At 36.2% G+C, this 21,860-nt stretch overlaps 3 protein-coding genes across 3 annotated transcripts; all 3 read right to left on the reverse strand.

The window, feature by feature from the left end:
* Positions 1 to 6,034: 6,034 nt before the first annotated feature.
* LOC138908225 (uncharacterized) lies at positions 6,035 to 7,506 on the reverse strand. Its single transcript, XM_070198876.1, has 2 exons — positions 7,063 to 7,506; positions 6,035 to 6,520 (listed from the first exon to the last, which is right to left on the reverse strand). The coding sequence occupies exons 1-2, from the start codon at positions 7,504 to 7,506 to the stop codon at positions 6,035 to 6,037; spliced, it is 930 nt and encodes a 309-aa protein (XP_070054977.1).
* Positions 7,507 to 8,664: 1,158 nt separating this feature from the next.
* LOC138908226 (uncharacterized) lies at positions 8,665 to 10,833 on the reverse strand. The gene is made up of 5 exons (XM_070198877.1): positions 10,653 to 10,833; positions 10,104 to 10,307; positions 9,778 to 10,008; positions 9,475 to 9,611; positions 8,665 to 9,279 (listed from the first exon to the last, which is right to left on the reverse strand). The coding sequence occupies exons 1-5, from the start codon at positions 10,831 to 10,833 to the stop codon at positions 8,665 to 8,667; spliced, it is 1,368 nt and encodes a 455-aa protein (XP_070054978.1).
* Positions 10,834 to 13,504: 2,671 nt separating this feature from the next.
* On the reverse strand, positions 13,505 to 15,382 carry LOC138891339 (bidirectional sugar transporter SWEET12-like). The gene is made up of 6 exons (XM_009607255.4): positions 15,233 to 15,382; positions 15,061 to 15,097; positions 14,750 to 14,960; positions 14,475 to 14,636; positions 14,231 to 14,350; positions 13,505 to 13,994 (listed from the first exon to the last, which is right to left on the reverse strand). Exons 1-6 carry the CDS (start codon positions 15,276 to 15,278, stop codon positions 13,680 to 13,682), a joined length of 891 nt encoding a protein of 296 aa, XP_009605550.1. The 5' UTR covers positions 15,279 to 15,382; the 3' UTR covers positions 13,505 to 13,679.
* Between the last annotated feature and the right edge of the window lie 6,478 nt (positions 15,383 to 21,860).

Genomic DNA, 21,860 nt, shown 5'->3' on the forward strand with positions numbered 1-21,860 from the left:
TGGCCCTAATAATTATCATTAAAGAGGGTTTGATCCTAGGATCTTGTTTTCAAGGTGCGAATATAAATAGTGAACTATATCATCATTATAAGGGGACAAATTTTCTAACAAGCATACACTATATTCTATCAAAAGCTCAAATAATATTTTACTTTCTTGCTTATTTATACTGTCTTACTGCCTCCGGTAGCTCTGCGCCCGGGACTAAGATCTCTGTCGTTTATTTCAATTTCAAGGCTAAGTCTTACATTTTTGTGTAATTCATCTATTACTTTGGATCAAATCGATTCACTTGTCTATAAACCACGTATAAATTCAACTGTACCATTTTATGGGTAAACAGTTTGGCGTCCACCGTAGGGCATAGACAGTCGTGTAATTGAATTGATCCCGGCATCTATTACTAACTTGTTTGATTCTTTGTTCTTAGCAAAAATTATTAAAAATGGCAGATAATAGTGTCAACAACACACACAACGTTGAGGCCTAAGAAAATCAGCCTTAGCATGAAGATTCCATCAGTGATACCTGCAACGAGGGACGAGGCCACGCCAGTTCACGGCGGGTAATATCTACGAAATGTTCGAGAGGCAACTCCTGATGATGTTGAAGACGAGCATGGCGTCGAAACAGTAAGGATCTTGAAGGAGCAACAAGAGGCCACCATTATAGGCCACCTCTCATGGCAGGATCAGGTCATGATGGAATTAAATCAGGCGCTGTCGGGTGCTTCCAACAACGCGAACGAACAAGGTGCAGTTCCTCCTAGTGCTCTCGCGAATCGAACAATGCAGAAGGTTGATAACAACACCCTAAGGGGTGAAGTCGGCTTCGACGGGGCCGGGGGAACAATGGCGGATCTGGTAATAACAACGAGAATGATCCCTTTAAAACCGAAGTCATGCGGTTCATGAGGGAGATAAACTATAAGGACCTGACAAGTCGTTTTGAGCATTTGCATTCCGTTCAGCCGTTTGAATTCTTGAGTAGCTTCATATGATGTATTATGACTTGTGTGAATCGTCGGTTTTGGTTTTCAGATTATTCGAAATTGATTTGGAAGAATGATTCTCAACTAGGAAGCTTTAAGTTGGAAGAGTTGACCAAGTTGGACTTTTTAGTACTTGACCTTGGATCGGAGTTTTGATGATTCGGTTAGATCCGGATGATGATTTTAGACTTGAGCGTATGTCTGGATTTGCATTTGGATATTTTTAGAAGGTTTCGACACTATTTGGCGAAAGTTGGAAATTTAAAGTTTGGGAATATTTATAAGTTTGACCGGGAGTTGACTTTGATGATATCGGGTTTGAATTGTGATTTCAGAAATTGGAATAGCTTCTTTATATCATTTGGTACTTGAGTGCAAAATTTGAGTTTATTCCGAGTTGATTTGATAAGGTTCGGCTCGAGTTTTGAGAGTTGAAAGATTCAAAGTTCATTAAGTTCGATTTGAGGTGTGATTCCTTATTTTGATATTGTTATGCGTGATTTGAGGCCTCGAATAAGTTCAAGTTATGTTATGGGACTTGTTGTCATGTTCGAACAGGGTCCCGAGGAGCTCAGGTGAGTTTCGGATAGGTTTGGGTTGTGTTGCGCTCGTTTTTTTATATTTCGACGTCGTTTCTTCAAGCATAAGTGGTACCACATTAAGCAAATGAGCTCCAATTTCTGTTTTGATTGAAGCATTAGATCCTTATTATAATTTTGGAACCATAGCAACTGGAATCATCAAGTTTCGTCATTGTATGAGGAATTTATGGTCATTTTACTAAGAATTGGGTTACCAGATTTTTTTCATATTAATTACGAATTTGCCACTGAATTCGTACTAAAAAATATGCACTATGTCCAAAAATTAAAACAAACATATCTCCTTCATTATAAGGTCAAATTGAGTGATTCAAAAGCCTAACTTGACTAAAATGTTATAAAGAATCCATTGGAGGTATCAAAAACGAGTTTCGGGATCGTTTGTCCCGAGAAATGAGGCAGAATAGCTGGCAGAAATATATAATATCGAGAGTTTGTTCATTTGGTCATATTTTGAGTTGGGGAGTTCGGATTTGGGCGATTTTGGAGACGATTTTCACCACACGAATTAGGGTAAGCATTATTAGCTCAGTTTTGATTATATTTCATGAATATCTTCTCGTTTTTGGCATTTGGTGGATTAATTCAAAAGAGAAATTGGGAGTTTTTGTCTAAAGCTTCATAGAGTGAAATTTTGAGTTTTGAACATCGATTCGGAGTCAGATTTGAGTGAAACTAGTATGGTTGGACTCATAATTAATGGATTGTCGGATTTTGTGAGTTTCATCGGGTTCTGAGGTGCGGGCCCAGGTTTGACGTTTTGGTTGACTTCAGGATTTTGATTAAAGATTCAACCTTTATCATTTGGAATTATTTTCTTAGGCACTATTTGATGTATTTGAGTTACTTTTGGCTAGTTTTGAGCCGTTCGTAGGTTGATGTGCACGGAATGGAATTTTAGAGTATTGGTTGGCTTGCTCGGTATTGAATTCGGCTTGTTTGAGGTAAGAATTCTATCTAAACTTGGTTGAGATACTAGTTGCCTGAATTATTTGTGATAGCCACGTGCTATGGGTGCGCATATGTGAGGGGTTTGAGCCCATGTGCGAGCACCAGGGTATTTATCCATGCTCGGGGTAGTGCTTAGGCTATGATATGCCTAGAGTTGACTGTTAAGCTTTAACCTATAACGATTTTCATATTTGTATCATTGTTGTAAACTATTTGAGCCATGTTTGAGGTGATGAAGAGGCTAATTTCCTGAATAAAACTTGGTAATTGCTCATTCTGTGATAATTTATCGATTTTAGCTACGATAACACACATTGCACATGCCTACACTTTAGCATGTAATTATACCAGTCCATGAGCATGAAATCTGATATTTTATCCATCATATACATGTGTTCTTGTACACTTGCTTCGCTACGATATGATTTGGACTCTTGTGCCTTTGACCACGTCAGGCGGATTAATACTATAGCACGTGAGTTGTCCGTATGGATCCAGACATTGATACTATAGCATGTGAGTTGTCCGTACAGCACGTGATTTGCCCGTGCGGATCCATATATTGATAATATAGCACGTAAGTTGTCCGTGCTGATCCAGATATTGATATTATAGCACGTGAATTATCCGTGCAACACGTGAGCTGTCCGTAGGGATCCAGATATTGATAGTATAGCACGTGAGTTGTCCGTGAAGCACGTGAGTTGTCCGTGCGGATCCAGATATTGGTACTATAGCACATGAGTTGTCCGTGCAACACGTGAGTTGTCTGTACGGTTGATATTGATGTGAGCTCTGGGAGATCTGGTTACATTTCATGATTTCATACTTATTTATATCATTAAATTAGTGAATTGAATGGAAGAAAATGAGAAATTTTGTAAAAACCTTTCAAAATGTAAAATGAAATTTTGAGGAGCGATCCGATGTCAGAAATCTTTCATCTTTACTTACCAATTGTCGCGCCCCCAAACTGGGATGGGACGTGATTGGCACTCAACCCTTACCACTCGTTGAGTGAACCATGTACTATTTGTATCAAACTTCAAGTTCAATAGCAAAGAATCTAACGTGCTTAAATATTAATTCTAATCAAGTTGTAGTTCTTAAGCTGACTGATAAAAATAATAAATAAAGGATAAATCCCAAACTATTTCAATACTGACCCACTAACAAGTCATGAACCTCTAGAATTTGAAAAATAAAATTTAAAATACACAGCCTACAGGGGCATCCCCGAAAATAAAATAAACGTAAAGAAAAAAAAGATATAAATATTAGTCTGAAAAGGGTTCGCTACCACTGGGGTGAATCAACAGAGTCTATAAACTGAATCTAGAATATCTCCTCTAGCAACGTGCCTCATTACCTGCATCCTCAATATCTTCCACACGAAGTAGCAGGCCCAAACGGGCTAAGTACCACCAAAGGATACCCAGTAAGTCTCATTGGCTACCTCCTAAAAAGGCGGAGTGAGACCTTCTAGAAAATATAAGAAAGAAAAGAGATATAAGGAAAATCATATAAATCATATAAAATTTTACAACCAAGTAATAAGCTAGAAACTGAAACTGTAAGCTAAAGTGTAAGCTGAAACTGAAACTTAACGTAGAAATTGAGCCCATAACTGGCATCTGAAATAGAAATTGAGTTATATATATTTTAAGATGTAACTTTTCAAAGTTAATTGTCACGCATAATGGCCCTGCGTAGGTGAGCATCTGGGAACACGTACGGGGGAGTGTCGGCCTATCTCCCTAACAAACAGTTGGCACCTGCGAGCGTGGGGTAGGTAACCCTGACATCATGGCACTCACGCTGGGGGGAGGTTGGCCACTTCTCCCTACTAAATGTGAATATCACTAATAAAGGCACATAACAATTGGTAATTCACATAAGCATGTATTCATGTCACATATAATATCGTACTGAATAAGAATACGTGAACTGAGTATTGGATCATGAGAAGAAATGACTTAGCTTTATCTAACATATGGAGCACAAGAGTTATAATGGAATTTCCTACTAGGAAAGTAAACCTCAACTCACCTCAAGTCTTAGCTCCAATTCGTCCTTTCAAACTTCGCGGGAGTTCAACAACTCACGATCTACAAATATTTTGGCTAGGATCATCAGAATATACTTAACAAGTTCAATTCACCACCAATTGAACTAATTTCTAAATCATGAATTACTCAATATAATCGACACTTAATGTGAAAAAAATATATTTGTCTGTCAAACTTACTGCTACAATATCCTTAACCACTTGGTATATGGAAAGGAAGAAACATATTGTAGTATCAAAAATATTACATGTCCATACTTAAATAACACCATCCAAAACCTATGACCCTAATAATAATCCAATTACTCTAGCAACATTCAAATCTGATCCTCACTTTACCCTTAAGGCTTTGTTCATTAATAGATGAAAATAATCTCTCCATTATTTTAATATTTCAAATCATGATCCCAATCTCAAAAAACACTTGGCAGCAACTCAAATGGGTTTAGAATTTATCAAATTGCTTTCAATTTACTTCTTGTCATCATTCTAAAGAATTTGATATCCACGTCAATCCTAATAAAATTCAAGGCATACTACAGGGATAAGATTATATATCTACATACCTGATTGTTGGTTGAATTACACAAGAAAATTTTCAAGCTTTCTAGTTCCCTGCTCACACTAATTATGTATCATCAAACTCCTCAAATAATAATAGTCCAAGCAACAGATCAAACAATTGTTCTTCTTTGTTAATCCTTAACGCGGTCGTCAGGCACAAGTAAGTCTTCTGCAACTTTTTTTTTTTCTCAATTTGATTCCAGAGCTAATGAGGTTTTAAAACGGCTTTCCCTTAAGCCATCCTAAGGTTCTGCAAAGTAGGAAAATATTAAAAAGTGGGGTTGGTCCACTTATTTTCTCCTTTATCTAAAGTGTGGCCCCATATAAATTCTTAATCAAGTAAATGGTATTTACAAGGCTATTGATGGCCTCATATACTATACTATGAGCCACGTTTTGTTTTTTTGAAAAAGTTTATTTATTCTATCCATAAGATCTATTTCCATATTTAAGGATAAATTAGTCCAAAAACAATGACGGGTATTACATTCTCCCCCCCTTTAAATATCGTTCGTCCTCAAACGTGGAACCGTAGTTATTCCTACGGATTGAAATATTTTCTTTGGCATCTTGCATTCTTAGAACCTTAGGGACTCGAATTTTTCATTAACTTTCCAAATTTCTAAAAATTTCGGTAGAGTCTCCATTGTAACTGGAGCTAACTATAAATTTTCAACCTGTCCAACAACCCAATAACAATAACACTTTGCACCTGTAGCCACTGTATCCAATAATATACAACATCAAGGCATACACATATCCCCGCCAAAGCCATTTTACATCATTATAAGCACAAATATCACATAACTTGTCAATCTAAATATTTTAAAGCTTAAAATGAATTATGTACTTGAAATCTCAAACAAATAAGGATATTTTCTTCATGGCTTCCTCGGGCTCCCACGTAGCTTCCTCAGCTAAGTGGTTTCCCCATATTACTTTCACCGAAGCAACGTTTTTGGTTCGAAGTCTACAAACCTGCCTGTCAATTATAGCTACAGGGACCTCCTCATATGTTAGAGTATCATAAATCTCTATATCATGTCTATCAAGTACATTACTCGGGTCGTGAAAGTACTGTTTCAGCATGGACACATGAAAAACTGGATGCACAGAAGATAACTCTGGAGGTAAAGCTAGTCGATACGCCACAAGCCCAATCCTTTTAAGAATTGGATAAGGCCCTATATATCTTGGGCTAAGCTTCCCTTTTTTACCAAACCTCATGATACCCTTCATTGGAGACACCTTTAAAAATACATAGTCACCCTCTTTGAACTCAAGATCGCGACGTCTTATATCTGAGTATGACTTTTGTCGGCTTTGAGCTGTTTTAAGTCGTTCCTGAATAAGTTTCACCTTTTTCAAGGCATCATGTACTATGTTTGGACCAATAAGCTTTGTTTCACCTAACTCAAACCACCCTACAAGCGAAGGACATCACCTCTCATATAGGGCCTCGAATCAAGAATACATGCTCGTAACATATCTTCTAAGGTTCGAATTGTCCTCTCGACCTGCCCGTCCATTTGAGGGTGAAGAGTTGTACTTAGATTAACTCGGGTACCGAGACCTTCCTGAAAACTCTATCAGAACTGGGCAATAAACTGTGCACCCCTGTCAGAAATAACAGACGTGGGAGTACCACGCAACCGAACAATCTCCTTTATGTATAATGTTGCATACTGAGGTGTCGTGTAGGTTGTTTTGACTGGCAAAAAGTGAGCTGACTTAGTGAATCGGTCCACTATGACCCAAATTGAGTCATGTTTCTTAAAAGTTCGCGGCAAGCCCACCACAATTTCCATACTTATTCTCTCCCATTTCCATTCTGGTATTTCAATGACTTGAGCTAAGTCACCTGACCTCTAGTGTTCAGCTTTTACTTGCTGATAGATAAGGCACCATGATACATAATCTGTAATATCTCGCTTCATATTATTCCACCAATAAATATCCCTCAAATCAGGATACATTTTAGTAAAACTTGGATATATTGAATAGCTGGAGCTATGAGCTTCTACCATAATTGCCCTTCGAAGATCTTCTACATTTGGCACGCATAAGCAGCCATCAAATCTTATCACACCATGCTCATCAAGTGCAAAATTCTTAATCTTGCCACTGAGGACACCTCCCTTGAGCTTAAGCAAGCTAGGGTCATCAAATAGTTTGGCTTTAACTCGCTCTACTAAAGTAGACTTAGCACCCATACTTGCTATCAACCCTCCATCACACTTCTCATCGAGACGAACCCCTTGGCTAACTATTTGCTGGGATTCCTTAACTATTGGACGTTCGACCACACACAACCTGGTCAAACTCCCCATGGATCTTCTGCTCAGAGCATCAGCAACTACATTCGCTTTGCCGGGATGGTAAAAGATATTACAATCATAATCTTTAAGCAACTCTAACCACCTGCGTTGTCTCGGATTCAACTCTTTCTACTTAAATATATACTGCAAACTTTTGTGATCTGTATATATATGTCACATTGCTCTCCATAAAGGTAGTGACGCCATATTTTTAGACCAAAAATAATTGCTGCTAGCTCAAGATCGTGGGTAGGGTAATTTATCTCATGATTCTTTAACTGCCTAGAATCATAAGCAATTACCTTATCATTCTGCATAAGAACACATCCTAACCCTACTGTGGAAGCATCACAATAGATCACAAATTTACCTGTAGGGGTAGGTAGAGTCAGGATTGGGGCTGTAGTCAACCTGTTCTTGAGTTCTTGAAAACTTTTCTCCGAGGCTTCAGACCATTGGAACTTCACATTTTCTGAGGTAACTTTGTCAACGGGGAAGCTACTGAAGAACCCTTCTACAAAATGGCAGAAGTAATCTGCCAACCCTAGAAAACTGTGAATCTCTGTAGGGGTCGTCGGCCTAGGCCAACTCTTAACTTCTTCTATTTTCTGTGGGTCTGCTCTAATGCCTTCTTTCGAGACCACGTGTCCCAAAAATGTAACTGTATCGAGCCAAAATTCACATTTGGAAAATTTGGCATAAAGCTGACGGTCCTTGAGTATTTGAAGAACTGTTCTCAAATGATTCTCATGCTCTTTCTAGCTACGGGAATATACCAAAATGTCATCGATAAATACTATGACAAAGGTATCTAAGAAAGGCTTGAAAACTCTATTCATTTAGTCCATAAAAGATGCTAGTGGATTGGTCAACCCAAAGGATATCACTAAAAATTCATAGTGACCGTATCGAGTCCTGAAAGCTATTTTAGGGATGTCTTCTTCTTTGATTTTTAACTGATGGTATCCCGATCTCAAATCTATTTTTGAGACATACATGGCACCCAACAACTGATCAAATAAGTCATCTATCCTGGCAAGTGGATATTTATTTTTGATAGTAACCTTATTCAGCTGGCGGTAATCTATACACATCCGTAAGGAACCATCTTTTTTCTTCATGAACAATACTGGAGCACCCCAAGGTAAAACACTAGGTCAAATAAAACCCTTATAACTGCTTCTTGAGTTCATTTAGCTCAGATTGAGCCATTCTATAAGGAGGAATCGAGATTGGTTGAGTTCCTAGCAATGTGTCTATGCCAAACTCAATCTCCCTATCTGGGGGTATCCCTGGGAGATCATCCGGGAACACATCTGAAAACTCTTTCACAATCGATACTGATTCAAGCACTGGGGAGCCAACTTTCATATCCCTCACATGTGCTAGATACGCCAAACACCCACTGATCACTAGTTTTCTAGCCTTAAGGTAAGAAATAAACTTACTCACAAACGTACCCACTTCACCTCTAATTATAATTGAATTTTCCCCAATAAATGAGAATTTAACCGTCTTCGCATGGCAATCAACTGTAGCATGACAAGAAGATAACCAGTTCATGGCAGCTATGATGTCAAAGTCTATCATATCTAGCAAGTTCAAATCGGCTAATGTTTCTCGGCCCTGAATTGTGATGATGTAGTTTCTGAATATATACTCAACTTTAACAGATTCTCCTATAGGTGTGGAAACCTCAAACGGAACCCCTAATTTTTTTTGGTGCTTTTCCAAACTCGACACAAAAATAAGGAGACACATAGGAGAAAGTTGAACTAGGATCAACTAATACATAAGCAAGGCGACAACAAACCGAGAGAATACATGTAATAACTCTGTTAGACGCCTCAGCATTCTGCTTGTCTAGAACTGCATAGAATCTGGCCGGTCCGTCTCCTCCCTGAGCTCCACCTCTATTGGTACCACGACCAGTCTGAGTATTAGATGCTTGAACCGGAGGAGGTGCAACTATAGAATTACCCATGGATGTTGCATGTCTGGTTGGAGTTTTCCCCAGAGCTTGTCCAAGCAGTGGACAGTCTCTCTTAATATGACCCAGATCATGGCATTGGAAACAATCTTTCTGACCCAAAAGGCATTTTCATGTATGTCTTTTGCTGCACAAAGGACATATAGGATAGGAGAACCGAGGTTGGCCTTGACTAGTTGAACTTTGCCCATGAGGGGCCTGAGCCTTACTCTGCTGGCCATGTCTGAGTGGCGATGGATAAGGAGACGAGTGAGCCATTAATTGAATGCGAACTGAATGATTCATGTTCTTACCCCCAACTGAAAATCCACTATAAATACCCGTTGTTCTAGCCTTCTTGCTATTATCTCTAGCTTCCCTGGCGATTTTATCAAAAGCCTCCTTACGTGTAGCGATATTGACAACCTGAAGATAAGTCCTGTCATCCTGATGTGAAGTCATATCTTTTATCATATAAGGATTCAAGCCTTCAATGAACCTTCTCACTTTTTCTCTCTCTGTCAGTATCAAATTAGGTGCATACTCTGTCAATTTTGTAAATTCCATCTCATATTCAGTAACTGACAGGGTATGTTCGAACTGATGTCAGATCTCATCCATCCGACTACTAGGCAAAAACTTGGCCTGAAAGCTTCTTTGAACTGGGGCCAAGTAAGTTGAGGTAATGTAAAATCTATGGCCTTCTTGTAACCTCTCCACCATTGTCCTGTTGCACCCTTCAATCGAAACCCAATCAACTCTATGGCTTGTGTTTCAAGACAACCCAAAGAAATAAATATTTCCTCTATCTCTTCCAAAAATAACATTGGTTCATTTGGTTTATCTGTACCATTATAAGTAGGAGGGTTTAATCTCAGAAAGGCACGTGGATTAATTTTTCATGTTGGTAACTGCACTGTCTAGGCAATATTTGAAGGGACAACTGGTGGTGGTACCTCGATTAGAGCTTGAAAATCATCTCATATAACCTCTTCATCTGAATAATGAGGGTCCTGAGGAGGAGCATGAACACGTGCAGCCCGACCACCACCTGGAGGGGCTAGGGACTCCAGAAAGTACAAAATTATGTCAATTCAATTATCCCGCTGATGTGGTGGTACCCGATCATTAACAACATGCTGAGGTGGAGTTTGTGCCTGTATAGTGGCCCTACCACGAGCATGATTACCTCTGGCATTTGCACCTCTACCCCTAGCATTTTGACCTCTACCTCTACCTCTGCCACGTCCTTTAACTGCAGATGGTGCTATTGGTGCGGCTTGCACCTCTGATGCTGCTTCTTGATGATTAGCAGCTAGTATCTTAATATTGTTAGCAGCAGAGGATGACGTTGATCTTTTTCTAACCATCTTGTTTGCGCTAAAACGAGAGATAAATGGGTATTAGAATTTTGAAACATTTAGCTCTAACGCACGATATAAGAATCAAAGGAGAAAACAAAATTCCTAACATGTCCTGCAACCTCTCAAATATAAGTATGGTGCACAACATACGCATATTTGAGACTCTGCTAGACACGACTCATGACTCCCTAGAACTCCGTAAACCTGGTCGCTCTGATACCAACTTGTCACGCCCCCAAATTGGGATTGGATGTGATTGGCGCTCAACCCTTACCACTTGTTGAATGAACCCTGTACTATTTGTATCAAACTTCAAGTTCAATAGCAAAGAATCTAATGTGCTTAAATATTAATTCTAATCAAGTTACAGTTCTTAAGCTAACTGATAAAAATAATAAATAAAGGATAAATCCCAAACTACTTTAATACTGACCCACTAAGAAGTCATGAGCCTCTAGAATTTGAAAACAAAATTTAAAATACATAGCCTACGGGGGCATCCCCGGAACTAAAATAAACGTAAAGAAAAAAAAAGATATAAATAATAGTCTGAAAAGGGTTCGCTACCGATGTGGTGAATCAACAGAGTCTATAAACTAAATCTAGAATATCTCCTCTAGCCACATGCCTCGTTACCTGCGTCCTCAATACCTGCCACACGACGTAGCTGGCCCAAACGGGCTAAGTACCACCAAAGGATACCCAGTAAGTCTCATAGGCTACCTCCTAAAAAGACGGAGCGAGACCTTCTGGAAAATATAAGAAAGAAAAGGGATATACGAAAAATCATATAGATCATATAAAATTTTACAACCAAGTAATTAGCTGGAAACTGAAACTGTAAGCTGAAACTGAAACGTAACGTAGAAATTGAGCCCATAACTGATATCTGAAACAGAAACTGAGTTATATATATTTTAAAACGTAACTTTGCAAAGTTAATTGTTATGCATAATAGCCCTGCGTACGTGAGCATCTAGGAACACGTACGGGGGAGTATCGGCCTATCTCCCCAACAAACATTTGGCACCTTCGAGCGTGGGGTAGGTAACCTTGGCATCATGGCACTCACGCTGGGGGAGGTTGGCCATTTCTCCCTACTGAATGTGAATATCACAAATAAGGGCACATAATAATTGGTAATACACATAAGCATGTATCCATGTCACATATAATGTCGTACTGAATAAGAATAAATGAACTGAGTATTGGATCACGAGAAGACATGACTTAGCTTTATCTAACATATGAGCACAAGAGTTATAATGGAATTTCCTACTAGGAAAGTAAACCTCAACTCACCTCAAGTCTTAGCTTCAATTCATCCTTTCAAACTTCGTGGGAGTTCAACAACTCACGATCTACAAATATTTTGGCAAGGATCATCAGGACATACTTAACAAGTACAATTCACCACCAATTGAACTAATTTCTAAATCATGAATTACTCAATATAATTCAATTGTCGTTTAACAAAATTGTGGCGTTTCTAGCAAGAGATTTAACATCTCATGTGCATTAAGAAAATGAAAAATCAGTAGATATTAATGTTTTAATGCATGGACAACTATTTCTTTACAAAGATAGATGAATTTACAATAAAAGGATTAAAAAAAATTGTTCTCTTTATCGGTAGCTTTAAAGCATGGGGAAAAAAGCCAATGGGACAACCATTAACGTCACAACGAGACTTCGCATAAGACTTTGAACGCATTATTGTTGCTCATGAACGACACTCATATATATTCAAATTGAATTTGGGATTCACTTTAGATATCTTTTAGTCCTACTTTTTCTTAATCTACACGACTTTAAAGCTAACTGATAAAATATTGAGAAACAGAGAAAAGCTGGGACGAGGAAGACTAGCTAAGCCGACAGGAATTTCTATCTTTTTAATAAAATAAGTGAACGATAATGCGGATACCTGGAATTATTTACTTTACGTGTGAATTTAGGAAAAATTTGGTAGCCTCAAGTACCTATTAGCTTGTGCGACTCAGCAAATTTTAAGCTCATCATTTGCTCAACACTTTTTTTATATATTATATTATAGAAATGCACAAAATTATTTTATCAGACTTGTCATAATGATATTCCTATAATTCGTGGTAAGTGAACTTAACCTGACATGTAAACATCAATTAGCAGATAGTGCTAATGCTACCGAATATAGTAGTACTACTTAGTTGAAATGAATTCTATGCCGTTGGAAAACTAATTCAAAGTTATAGTAGGAAATTAAAATTATTTAGGATTTGATATTTACAAGTTATTTAATTAATGTCTAGTTAGGATTTGTAGTCATAATTATAAGAATATGTTTTAATATTTCTAGTTAAAATAGATTTCGTACTACTGTAAATATGGGTATTACTAGCTCATTTTAAGTGTAAATAAATGTGGAGATTTATAATAAAACTATTTTCCTTCACATGCGCGTTACGTGCTTGCATTAAAGCCATAAACGAGAAGTGGCTATTTCTGTGCACCGTCAAATTGTAATAGATGAAAATAACTGCATGCATACGCGCGCGCCCAAATTTGATGTAACAACATTATCGATCATGTAAAACGTGATGAAATAGTACGTCTAATTAAAAAAAAGGACTACTTTTTACTGCTGAATGCTGATAGTGCATAAAAACCATAGAAATCAATTTTAACGCAAATGAACTTGAACAAAAATTTATTTTATTGCTACCACAATCAATGACGGACAGCTGTTTTCTGATTAAGACGACAATTTTCTAGCTAGAAAGCTAATAACTATAACAGGAAAATATGAGCTAAGAATTAATGTGTACAAACACATAAGGAGTTAGGAAAGAGTAAATCAAAGTAATGAATTCCTAGGCTTCGGCAGTTTGCAGTTTGGGCATATTCTCAACTTTAGCTGCTTCAACTCCACATGTAGAATTATGCAAACACGAAGCCACGTGAATTTTTCCTGAGGAAATTAGGGAACCAAGCTTTACAATGTCAATAATCTGTTCCTCTGTGAGTTCTGGAAGCTTCTGATTATTGTTCTCATCTACGATAATGACATGGTTTTGTATCTTCGCCGGTAGTTTCTGCTCCTTTAAAATGGCTTTCTCCTTTTTGTTGTATATTACGTAGAGCACTATTTGGAGAATTCCTAGGATGAATCCCAATACGTTTGGAATCTGCAATGACAAAGGTGGAAGTAAATACACGATAAGATTCAAGATACATATATATTAAGGTATCCCAATACGTTTGGAATCTGCAATGACAAAGGTGGAAGTAAATACACGATAAGATTCAAGATACATATATATTAAGGTAACATAAACACATGCAAGTATGAAGTATATATAGAAATTAAGGAAAAAACTGCAATAGAAATTAAGTATATATACTGAAAATATATAGAACTTACAGCTATGTTAATGTCTTTTACGAGAAGGCCATAGAAGAACCACATTACAGCACTTAAGGTGAGAAAAACTGATAGGAGAAGTGGCATGTATTCCACACTCTTTGTTTTTATAACTTGTCTCTGCATAAGATGAGAAAAATAGTTAAGCATTATCTTCATCTTCATGCATGGGAAAACAGGGGAAATAAATGAAGATGACTAAATTCTCAAAATTTGAATTTTTTGCACGTAATTAAAAGCTCACCACAATGCCTAAGGGTGCTACAAACACACACAAGGAAAACACAAGGCAAATCCATCCAACCGCTTGGCCCCGAGCGGCACCTTTGAATAGAAATTGGGTAACAAGAACAATAGCACCAAAGCCACCCACTACTGATAATACGAGCATCTTCACAGTTTGAACCTGCATTAATTAAATTTTGAAGATCAAAGTTACATTCTTGCTATAGGAAAGAAAACGAATAAAATATAAATCTTCTGTAGAAAAAAAATGATCGATTTCTTGTAAAAGCATACCCTGGCTTTCTTTGGTGCGTAGAAAAGATAGAAACTGACGTAGATAGTTTCAATGAAACAACCAAAGGAGTTTATAGTGATGATAAGGGTCGTGTTTGTCTTGAGAAATGCATAATAAATCCAAAGCATGGAACTAAAGAGAGCAACCACATATGGAATTGATTGATAGCCTTCAGTTGATTTCTTCTTGTAAATTTTATAAAACGTAGGCCTGCAAGTGTGACGTTATATATAGTGTTAGATTATAATTAAGCGAATAAGGGAAAAAAAATAATAACATACTTAAAAAGTATAAGCAAATAGAGACTCACAGCGGAGAAAGGAACACAATGAATGAGACGATGTTGCCTGCAAATTGCCAAAAGGAATAAAAGAAAGAAAAGATGAAGAGTTATTTACTCTAGAAAGTAAATAACAAAGGGTGGTGCATGCTAATGATTTAATAAATGTTATGTTACTTTAGAAAAACAGGTTTGTATTTACCAAGGACACCAAAAGCAAAAGCCCAGTGACCAGAAATACCCGCCATCTCTTTTTTGTATGTTTCTAGCCAAAGAATTGCAAATTTCTAGTACTCTGTCTCTCACCCACAATGCTAGAGTTGCACAAGTACTACTTGACACTGAAATAAGGAGAGCTTGGCCGACATATTTATATAGTCAGGGGGTGGAAAGTGGGTGCAACAGAGGAAGAACTTTTGTACTACAATAAGGTATATTTTATTTGAACAAATTTTCTATTCTAAAATGCAAAAGAGCACTCTGAATAAGGAAGGTGCAATAGCAATATCCCAGGATGCTCTTTTATTATGTCATCCACCAATCCTTAGGGGCACTACGGCTTACAACTCATGCTTTTTTTTTTTGGAGGGGTTTGATTTTAATGATTTTATATACAAAATGAACTCCTAATCAGCTAAAAAACAATTCAGAAATGATGGAAGGACCAATTATGGCTTGCCATTCGGCCTCAATAATGTAGGGGCTATCCAGTTCTGGCTTTTGGGTACTGCTATTGTCTATAGAGGAGATCAATTTGCTACAATGACCGAAGAAATTCAGGATATACTTCCCTTTGCTTTGCTTTAGTAGGTTTATCTTTTACTAGTGGGTTGTCATTAATTTATCAATCTCTAATTCTCTATAGTTATAAAGAAATAAATGCATTTAACTTCTTTTTCTTAAATCTTTGAGCGGGTCAAAATAAATTGAGTCAATAAATGGATAGGGCTATAATCCGCCAAATGTTTTGCTTGGGACACAATGGACATGTGAATTTGGACTAAGCGACGGGTCATAATTTAATCTGTCCAATTCAAAAGTTTTTTTATTTGTTTGTTCTTTTAGCCTTTGTTTAGTTATCAAATCAAACTAATGAAGTAATAATCTTTTCTTTATTTATTGTGATTATTTCAAGCAAATCAAGCTCAAATAATTATTTTCTCTGTTTTTTGATAAGTTTTCTTGTGGTTCAATTTGAGTTACATATGCAACTCAAATTGGCCCAAGCTTTAGATCAGCTGAATTGAACTATGCCCAAAATCATTCGTCAATAAACATATGCCTAGCCAACTTGTCCAAGTCTGGACGGATTAAGCACGAGCCAAATTTGACACGGATACATAATATACATTGGGTTTTTCTATGCATGGAAAGGGTCAAATTGTTGAACCAAAAAAGAAAAGCAAAAGGAATGGTTCAAGTTGACAGAATACGAAAATAGAGTCTATTAATTTTGTTACGCTCGATAACTTTGTTGGTAGGTACTTTATGCTGTTATACAAAAGTTATTAATATAACATATACTCATTGGCACTGTTTCAATGATTGAACGTCAGATGTTTCATACCATCCTTCTTCTCTTATTTTATAATCATATTATAATATAAAGTTACTTCTTTTCTTGGATGTGTTGAATGAGCGCAAAATCACTCTCAGGGGAATTAGAACACTTCTTTTACAAAGGACATTGGTACCACTTTGAACGTTCTTGCTTTAATCTTAGTCGTTTAATAATATATGTGCACACATCCGCTTGCCTCATATTGGTTTCATGATAAAAATGAAAAAGACGTTAGTTTTATAAAGTAAGATTAAACAATTGAAAGATGGAGAGCCAAAGGTGCATCTCATTTCTTCTAAATGGAGTGGGGTTAATTTCACCATGATCATCCAACTTATCATTTATTTCACAAAAGTCATTTATTTATTTTTCATCACTTAAAAGTCACTCAACTTTACCTTTGTAACTTAAAAGTCATTCTAGTTCAAAACTTATAAAATATCCAATAAAATATATAACATGACAGTATATTTAATTAAAAAATCTAACAATAATGCCACATAAGCTTAAATAGACCATATCTAAGTTAGACCCATTTCTTCCTCAGCTCGATTTCGGTCGGTTTTTTGAATATTAGTTTTAATTTATTTATATGAAAAACCGACCGATTTCGGTCGGTTTCTTAAAAAATAAATTTTGCGGGATTCTAAAATAGTTTCCCGCAGTTTGCGCCAAAAAAAACCGACCAAAGTCGGTCGGTTTGGTAAAAGAAAATTAAAAAATAAAATATTTTGGAAAACCGACCGACTTCAATCTCAAGAACAACAAGCTAATAAGAACTTATTCTCACAAATTACTATTCCATTAAAGTCAAAATATTAGTAAGAAACACCCACAATAATTGCATAGTAGAAGTTCACTACTAAAAATTCGGCCAAAATAGACTGCGGCCAACCGACCGACTTCGGTCGGTCAAAACACCGACCGAAAAATCTATCGAAGTCGGTCGATTTTCTCAAATATTTTTTTTTAATTTTATTTTACGAAACCGACCGACTTTGGTCTGTTTTTTTAGCGCAAAAATGAGGAAAACTATTTTAGAATCCCGCAAAATTTATTTTTTAAGAAACCGACCGAAATCAGTCGGTTTTTCATATAAAATAAATTAAAACTAATATTCAAAAAATCGACCGAAATCGGGCTGAGTAAGAAATGGGTCTAACTTAGATATGGTTTATTTAAGCTTATGTAGCATTATTGTTAGATTTTTTAATTAAATATAATGCCATGTCATATTTTTTATTGGATATTTTATAGGTTTTGAAATAGAATGACTTTTAAGTTACAAAGTTAAAGTTGAGGGACTTTTAAGTGATGAAAAATAGATAAGTGACTTTTGTGAAATAAATGATAAGTTGGATGACATTCAGTGAAATTAACCCTAAAGGAAGACTCTAATTTCTCTACTTATATTAAGACTAGTCCTCCCCACGTAAAAATTGCAAAGGGCACCCTATTTGGTCGCTCCTTTTTAACTTATACCCGTTTTATTTTTTCGTTTGCATCCGTACCCATTTTTTGTTAAAAACGTTTTAAAAAGATGATTTTGCCCTTCTTTAATAAAAGACTATTGACAAACTGCAGGACAAAAATTTAAGCATTTATACTGAAGTTTCGGATAAAACTCAGGACAAAACTATAGAGTGCGTTACAAAACTTCAGCATGTTTTGGTATGAAGTTTAGCAAATGAACTAAATAACTTCAACATGCGTTAGCAAAAACTCTTTAGAAAATTACATATTGCAAGACAAAAACTTAAGCATGTTTAGTCTGAAGTTTAGCAAATGAACTAAAAAAGTTCAGCATGTTTAGTCTGAAGTTTTAGCAAATGAACTAAAAAACTTAAGCATGTTTAGTCTGAAGTTTTAGCAAATGAACTAAATAACTTAAGCATGTTTAGTCTGAAGTTTTAGCAAATAAACTAAATAACTTCAGCATGTTTTGTCTGAAATTTTAGCAAATGAACTAAATAACTTCAGCATGTTTAGTCTGAAGTTTTTGCAAATGAACTAAATAACTTCAGCATGTTTAGTTTGAAGTTTTAGCAAATGAACTAAATAACTTCAGCATGTTTAGACAGAAGTTTCAGATAAAATTCATGATAAAACTGTAGACTGCATGACAAATAACTTCAGCATGCATTAGCATGAAGTTTTAGCTTCAACATGAAACAACTTCATGCTGCATTAGCATGAAGTTTTAGCTTCAAGGGGAAACAACTTCATGCAAGTGTGATTCTGAAAATGAATCTGAACAAGTTTCTGATTTTTTTATAAAGTTGCTGAGAGGAGAGGATGAGATCGTTTTATATCTTTTGTCAGGAGTGTAATTGTCATATTATTACGGATTTTTTGTGAGATGGCTACCAAATCAATAATTTTAAAAAATAGGATACAAATTAAAAGGTGACACAAATATAAGGTGCGACTGCAAATCTCCTCCCCGCTGAACATTAAGGATGCATGTACTGTATCTTTTTTCTACTTAAAGCTTATTTAACTTTTAACAGAAAGTTATATGTCATTTTAAAATCGTGACCAATTACTTCTAGCTCTCTCATTGGATGTATGTCGTCGGCGTTGCCGAGTAATTGAAATTAAAAGTGAATGAGCCTAACACGGTTAAAAATTTATTTGGTTAATAGACCTAAATAATTTGCTTGTATTAACACCGTGTTTCCCGTTCTTCTCGTGACGAATTATATGTCACGTCCCAAACTACATCCCAGACGTGATTGACACCCAGCTAACATTACCCGTCAGGCAAACTATACTTTTTTAGCTTATCCATTAATTTACAGTATTTAATTAATCACAAGAGTGTCTAAATAATCTGACAACTAAATTACAAAATATATATTAATATCTTGAAATATTATAATGAAATTCTAACCCAAATTCCACACTAGACCATGCAACATCTAAGAGAATTGCAAGAGACATCATACGAATGAATAATAAAGACTCTTTTGGCGGCCTCCACGAACAATGCGGCGGCTCACCTCAACAACCGAATCAACTCTAGTGAACTCGTCAGCTACTAGCTCCGTCTTCACCAATAGTATCTGCATAGACATGTAGGTAAGGAGCGAGTTATATGTAAATATAACCCAGTAAGATCCTCGACCCGCCACTATGAATACCTCTAGAATAAGTGTTAGAAAATACAAACACACAACGAGCACAGAAATAATATGCACAAAAATCTTTCACCATATAATTACTCTATAATGCCCAACCAATTATTCAACAACAACACTATGTATATCTCAACACAATCTACACTAAGGACTTGTCATTAACAGCAGTGCAGGAAATTAACCAAACACCCCGACGAGTCCACGACAGCATACACAATGCCTCAAATCTATCACAGCAGCATACACAATGCCCCAAATATATTATGGTGGCATACACAATTTCCCAAATCTATCACAGCGGTATACATGATGCCCCAAATCTATTACGGCGGCATACACAATGCCCCAGATATATTACGGCAACGAAGAAATAATTTCGCTCCAACGCCATAGCACGAGGCTACGCCACATCACACTACACCAATAATCACTTATTAAATTTTCAATTTTTTACAAAATAATATATATTTGCGGCTGGTCAAAGACCACCGATTTTGCCAAGCGCACGCTCGTCCCAACACATGGACCAGGCAGACAAAATATTTTTCAAAACGGGTTTTGAAAAATCAAGTATCAAAGTTTAAAGTCCCACTTACCTCGCAAATGACAAATTTTCCGACCTTGCAATATTTAGATCACCAATCAAACGGCCTTCGATGGCCTCAATGTACGTAAAATATTAATGAATGATATCAATTATGCTAGTCGAGGTTATCTCATAATTGTTATATATACCAAAGTCAGTAAGTGATATGCTAACAATTCAACTAATCCCTTAAACACTCACATATGTAAAACTCAGTAAACTTGAAAGTTCCTAAGCATAATGGACTCAATGACTCGTTAATACAGCTGTAGCTATACATGAGTTGAATTATCCAATTCTAATCACATGAATGTGTAATGTAGATCCCACGATTTCCCTGTGCAAATTATTTGACTCCAAAATGCAATGTTACAAAGCTTTGTCCATAATATTATGTCTTCCATTACTACTCAATCATCATGGCTCCTAAATTATTAGCAGTGGCCGAAACCAGTAAGGAAAATATTTTTCCATAGCATAGTACCCTTCAACTTATAATTAATTCAATTCCTCAATCATTATTCTCCTCATTACTTATTCATTATTATATTCATGCCATTCATATATTTCTAATGTACTAAGGGGTCGTTTGGTAGGGTGTATAAGAATAGTGCGGAATAGGGTGTATTAGTAATGTATGGATTAGTATTGCATGGATTAGTAATGCAAGCATTAGTTATGCAGATATTATTTCTTATCTATTGTTTGGTGTGGTGTATTAAAATTATAATACATTGCATAATTTTTAAGAAAAATAGGTTTTTACAAAAATACCCTCCATATTCTCAAGTTTTAAGGGACTTTAAGGATAATTTTTTCTTTAACCAACCTAATACATGCATTAGTGTGAGCACATGATTTTTGCCCGACTAAAATATTCCTATAGAAATTCACAAATAGATTTTTTTTTTCTTAATTGTTTTTAGTTTTATAGAATTTGTAGGAATTTCGGTTTAAAAGCTGCTTGCATTTAGTTGCATATTTAACATTCTAAAATCATAAAAAAAATACCAAAATCTCTAAAGTATTTCTTGCATAACATTTTAGGTCTAGTTGCATTTAGGATTTAATTGCATGAGTTAACTGCATTATTAAACAAAAATCACGAAAATATGAGTCGTTTTTACATTTTTAGGCTTTAAATTGCAAATTAGTAATTCTTCTTTTATTAGTCTAAATTAATTAATTATGATAAAATAGATAACTAGGTTTATTTCTACAAATTAGCTTGATTTAATACTTAATTTAGGTTTTAATTAATTAGAATTTAAAATCAAGAAAAAGAAAAGAAAAGAAAGAAATTCTGTTTGGTCTCAAACTTGGGCCAAAACAATGTCTGGCCCAAACGATCGCCCCAAGTCCGCTAAGCCCAACCCCTCACCTGGCCCAGCCTCGTCACTTAACCAAAACGATGTCGTTTCGTTAACAGGCGATCTCAGCCGTTGATCTCCTTTGATCTAACGGCCCGTAATCTCCCCCCCTCCAAACCCTTATATCTGTCGGATCCACCCCCCAAACCCTGGAGACCCCCCTTATTTTCCTC

Source organism: Nicotiana tomentosiformis, chromosome 3 (assembly GCF_000390325.3).
Source record: "Nicotiana tomentosiformis chromosome 3, ASM39032v3, whole genome shotgun sequence".
NCBI lineage: Eukaryota > Viridiplantae > Streptophyta > Magnoliopsida > Solanales > Solanaceae > Nicotiana > Nicotiana tomentosiformis.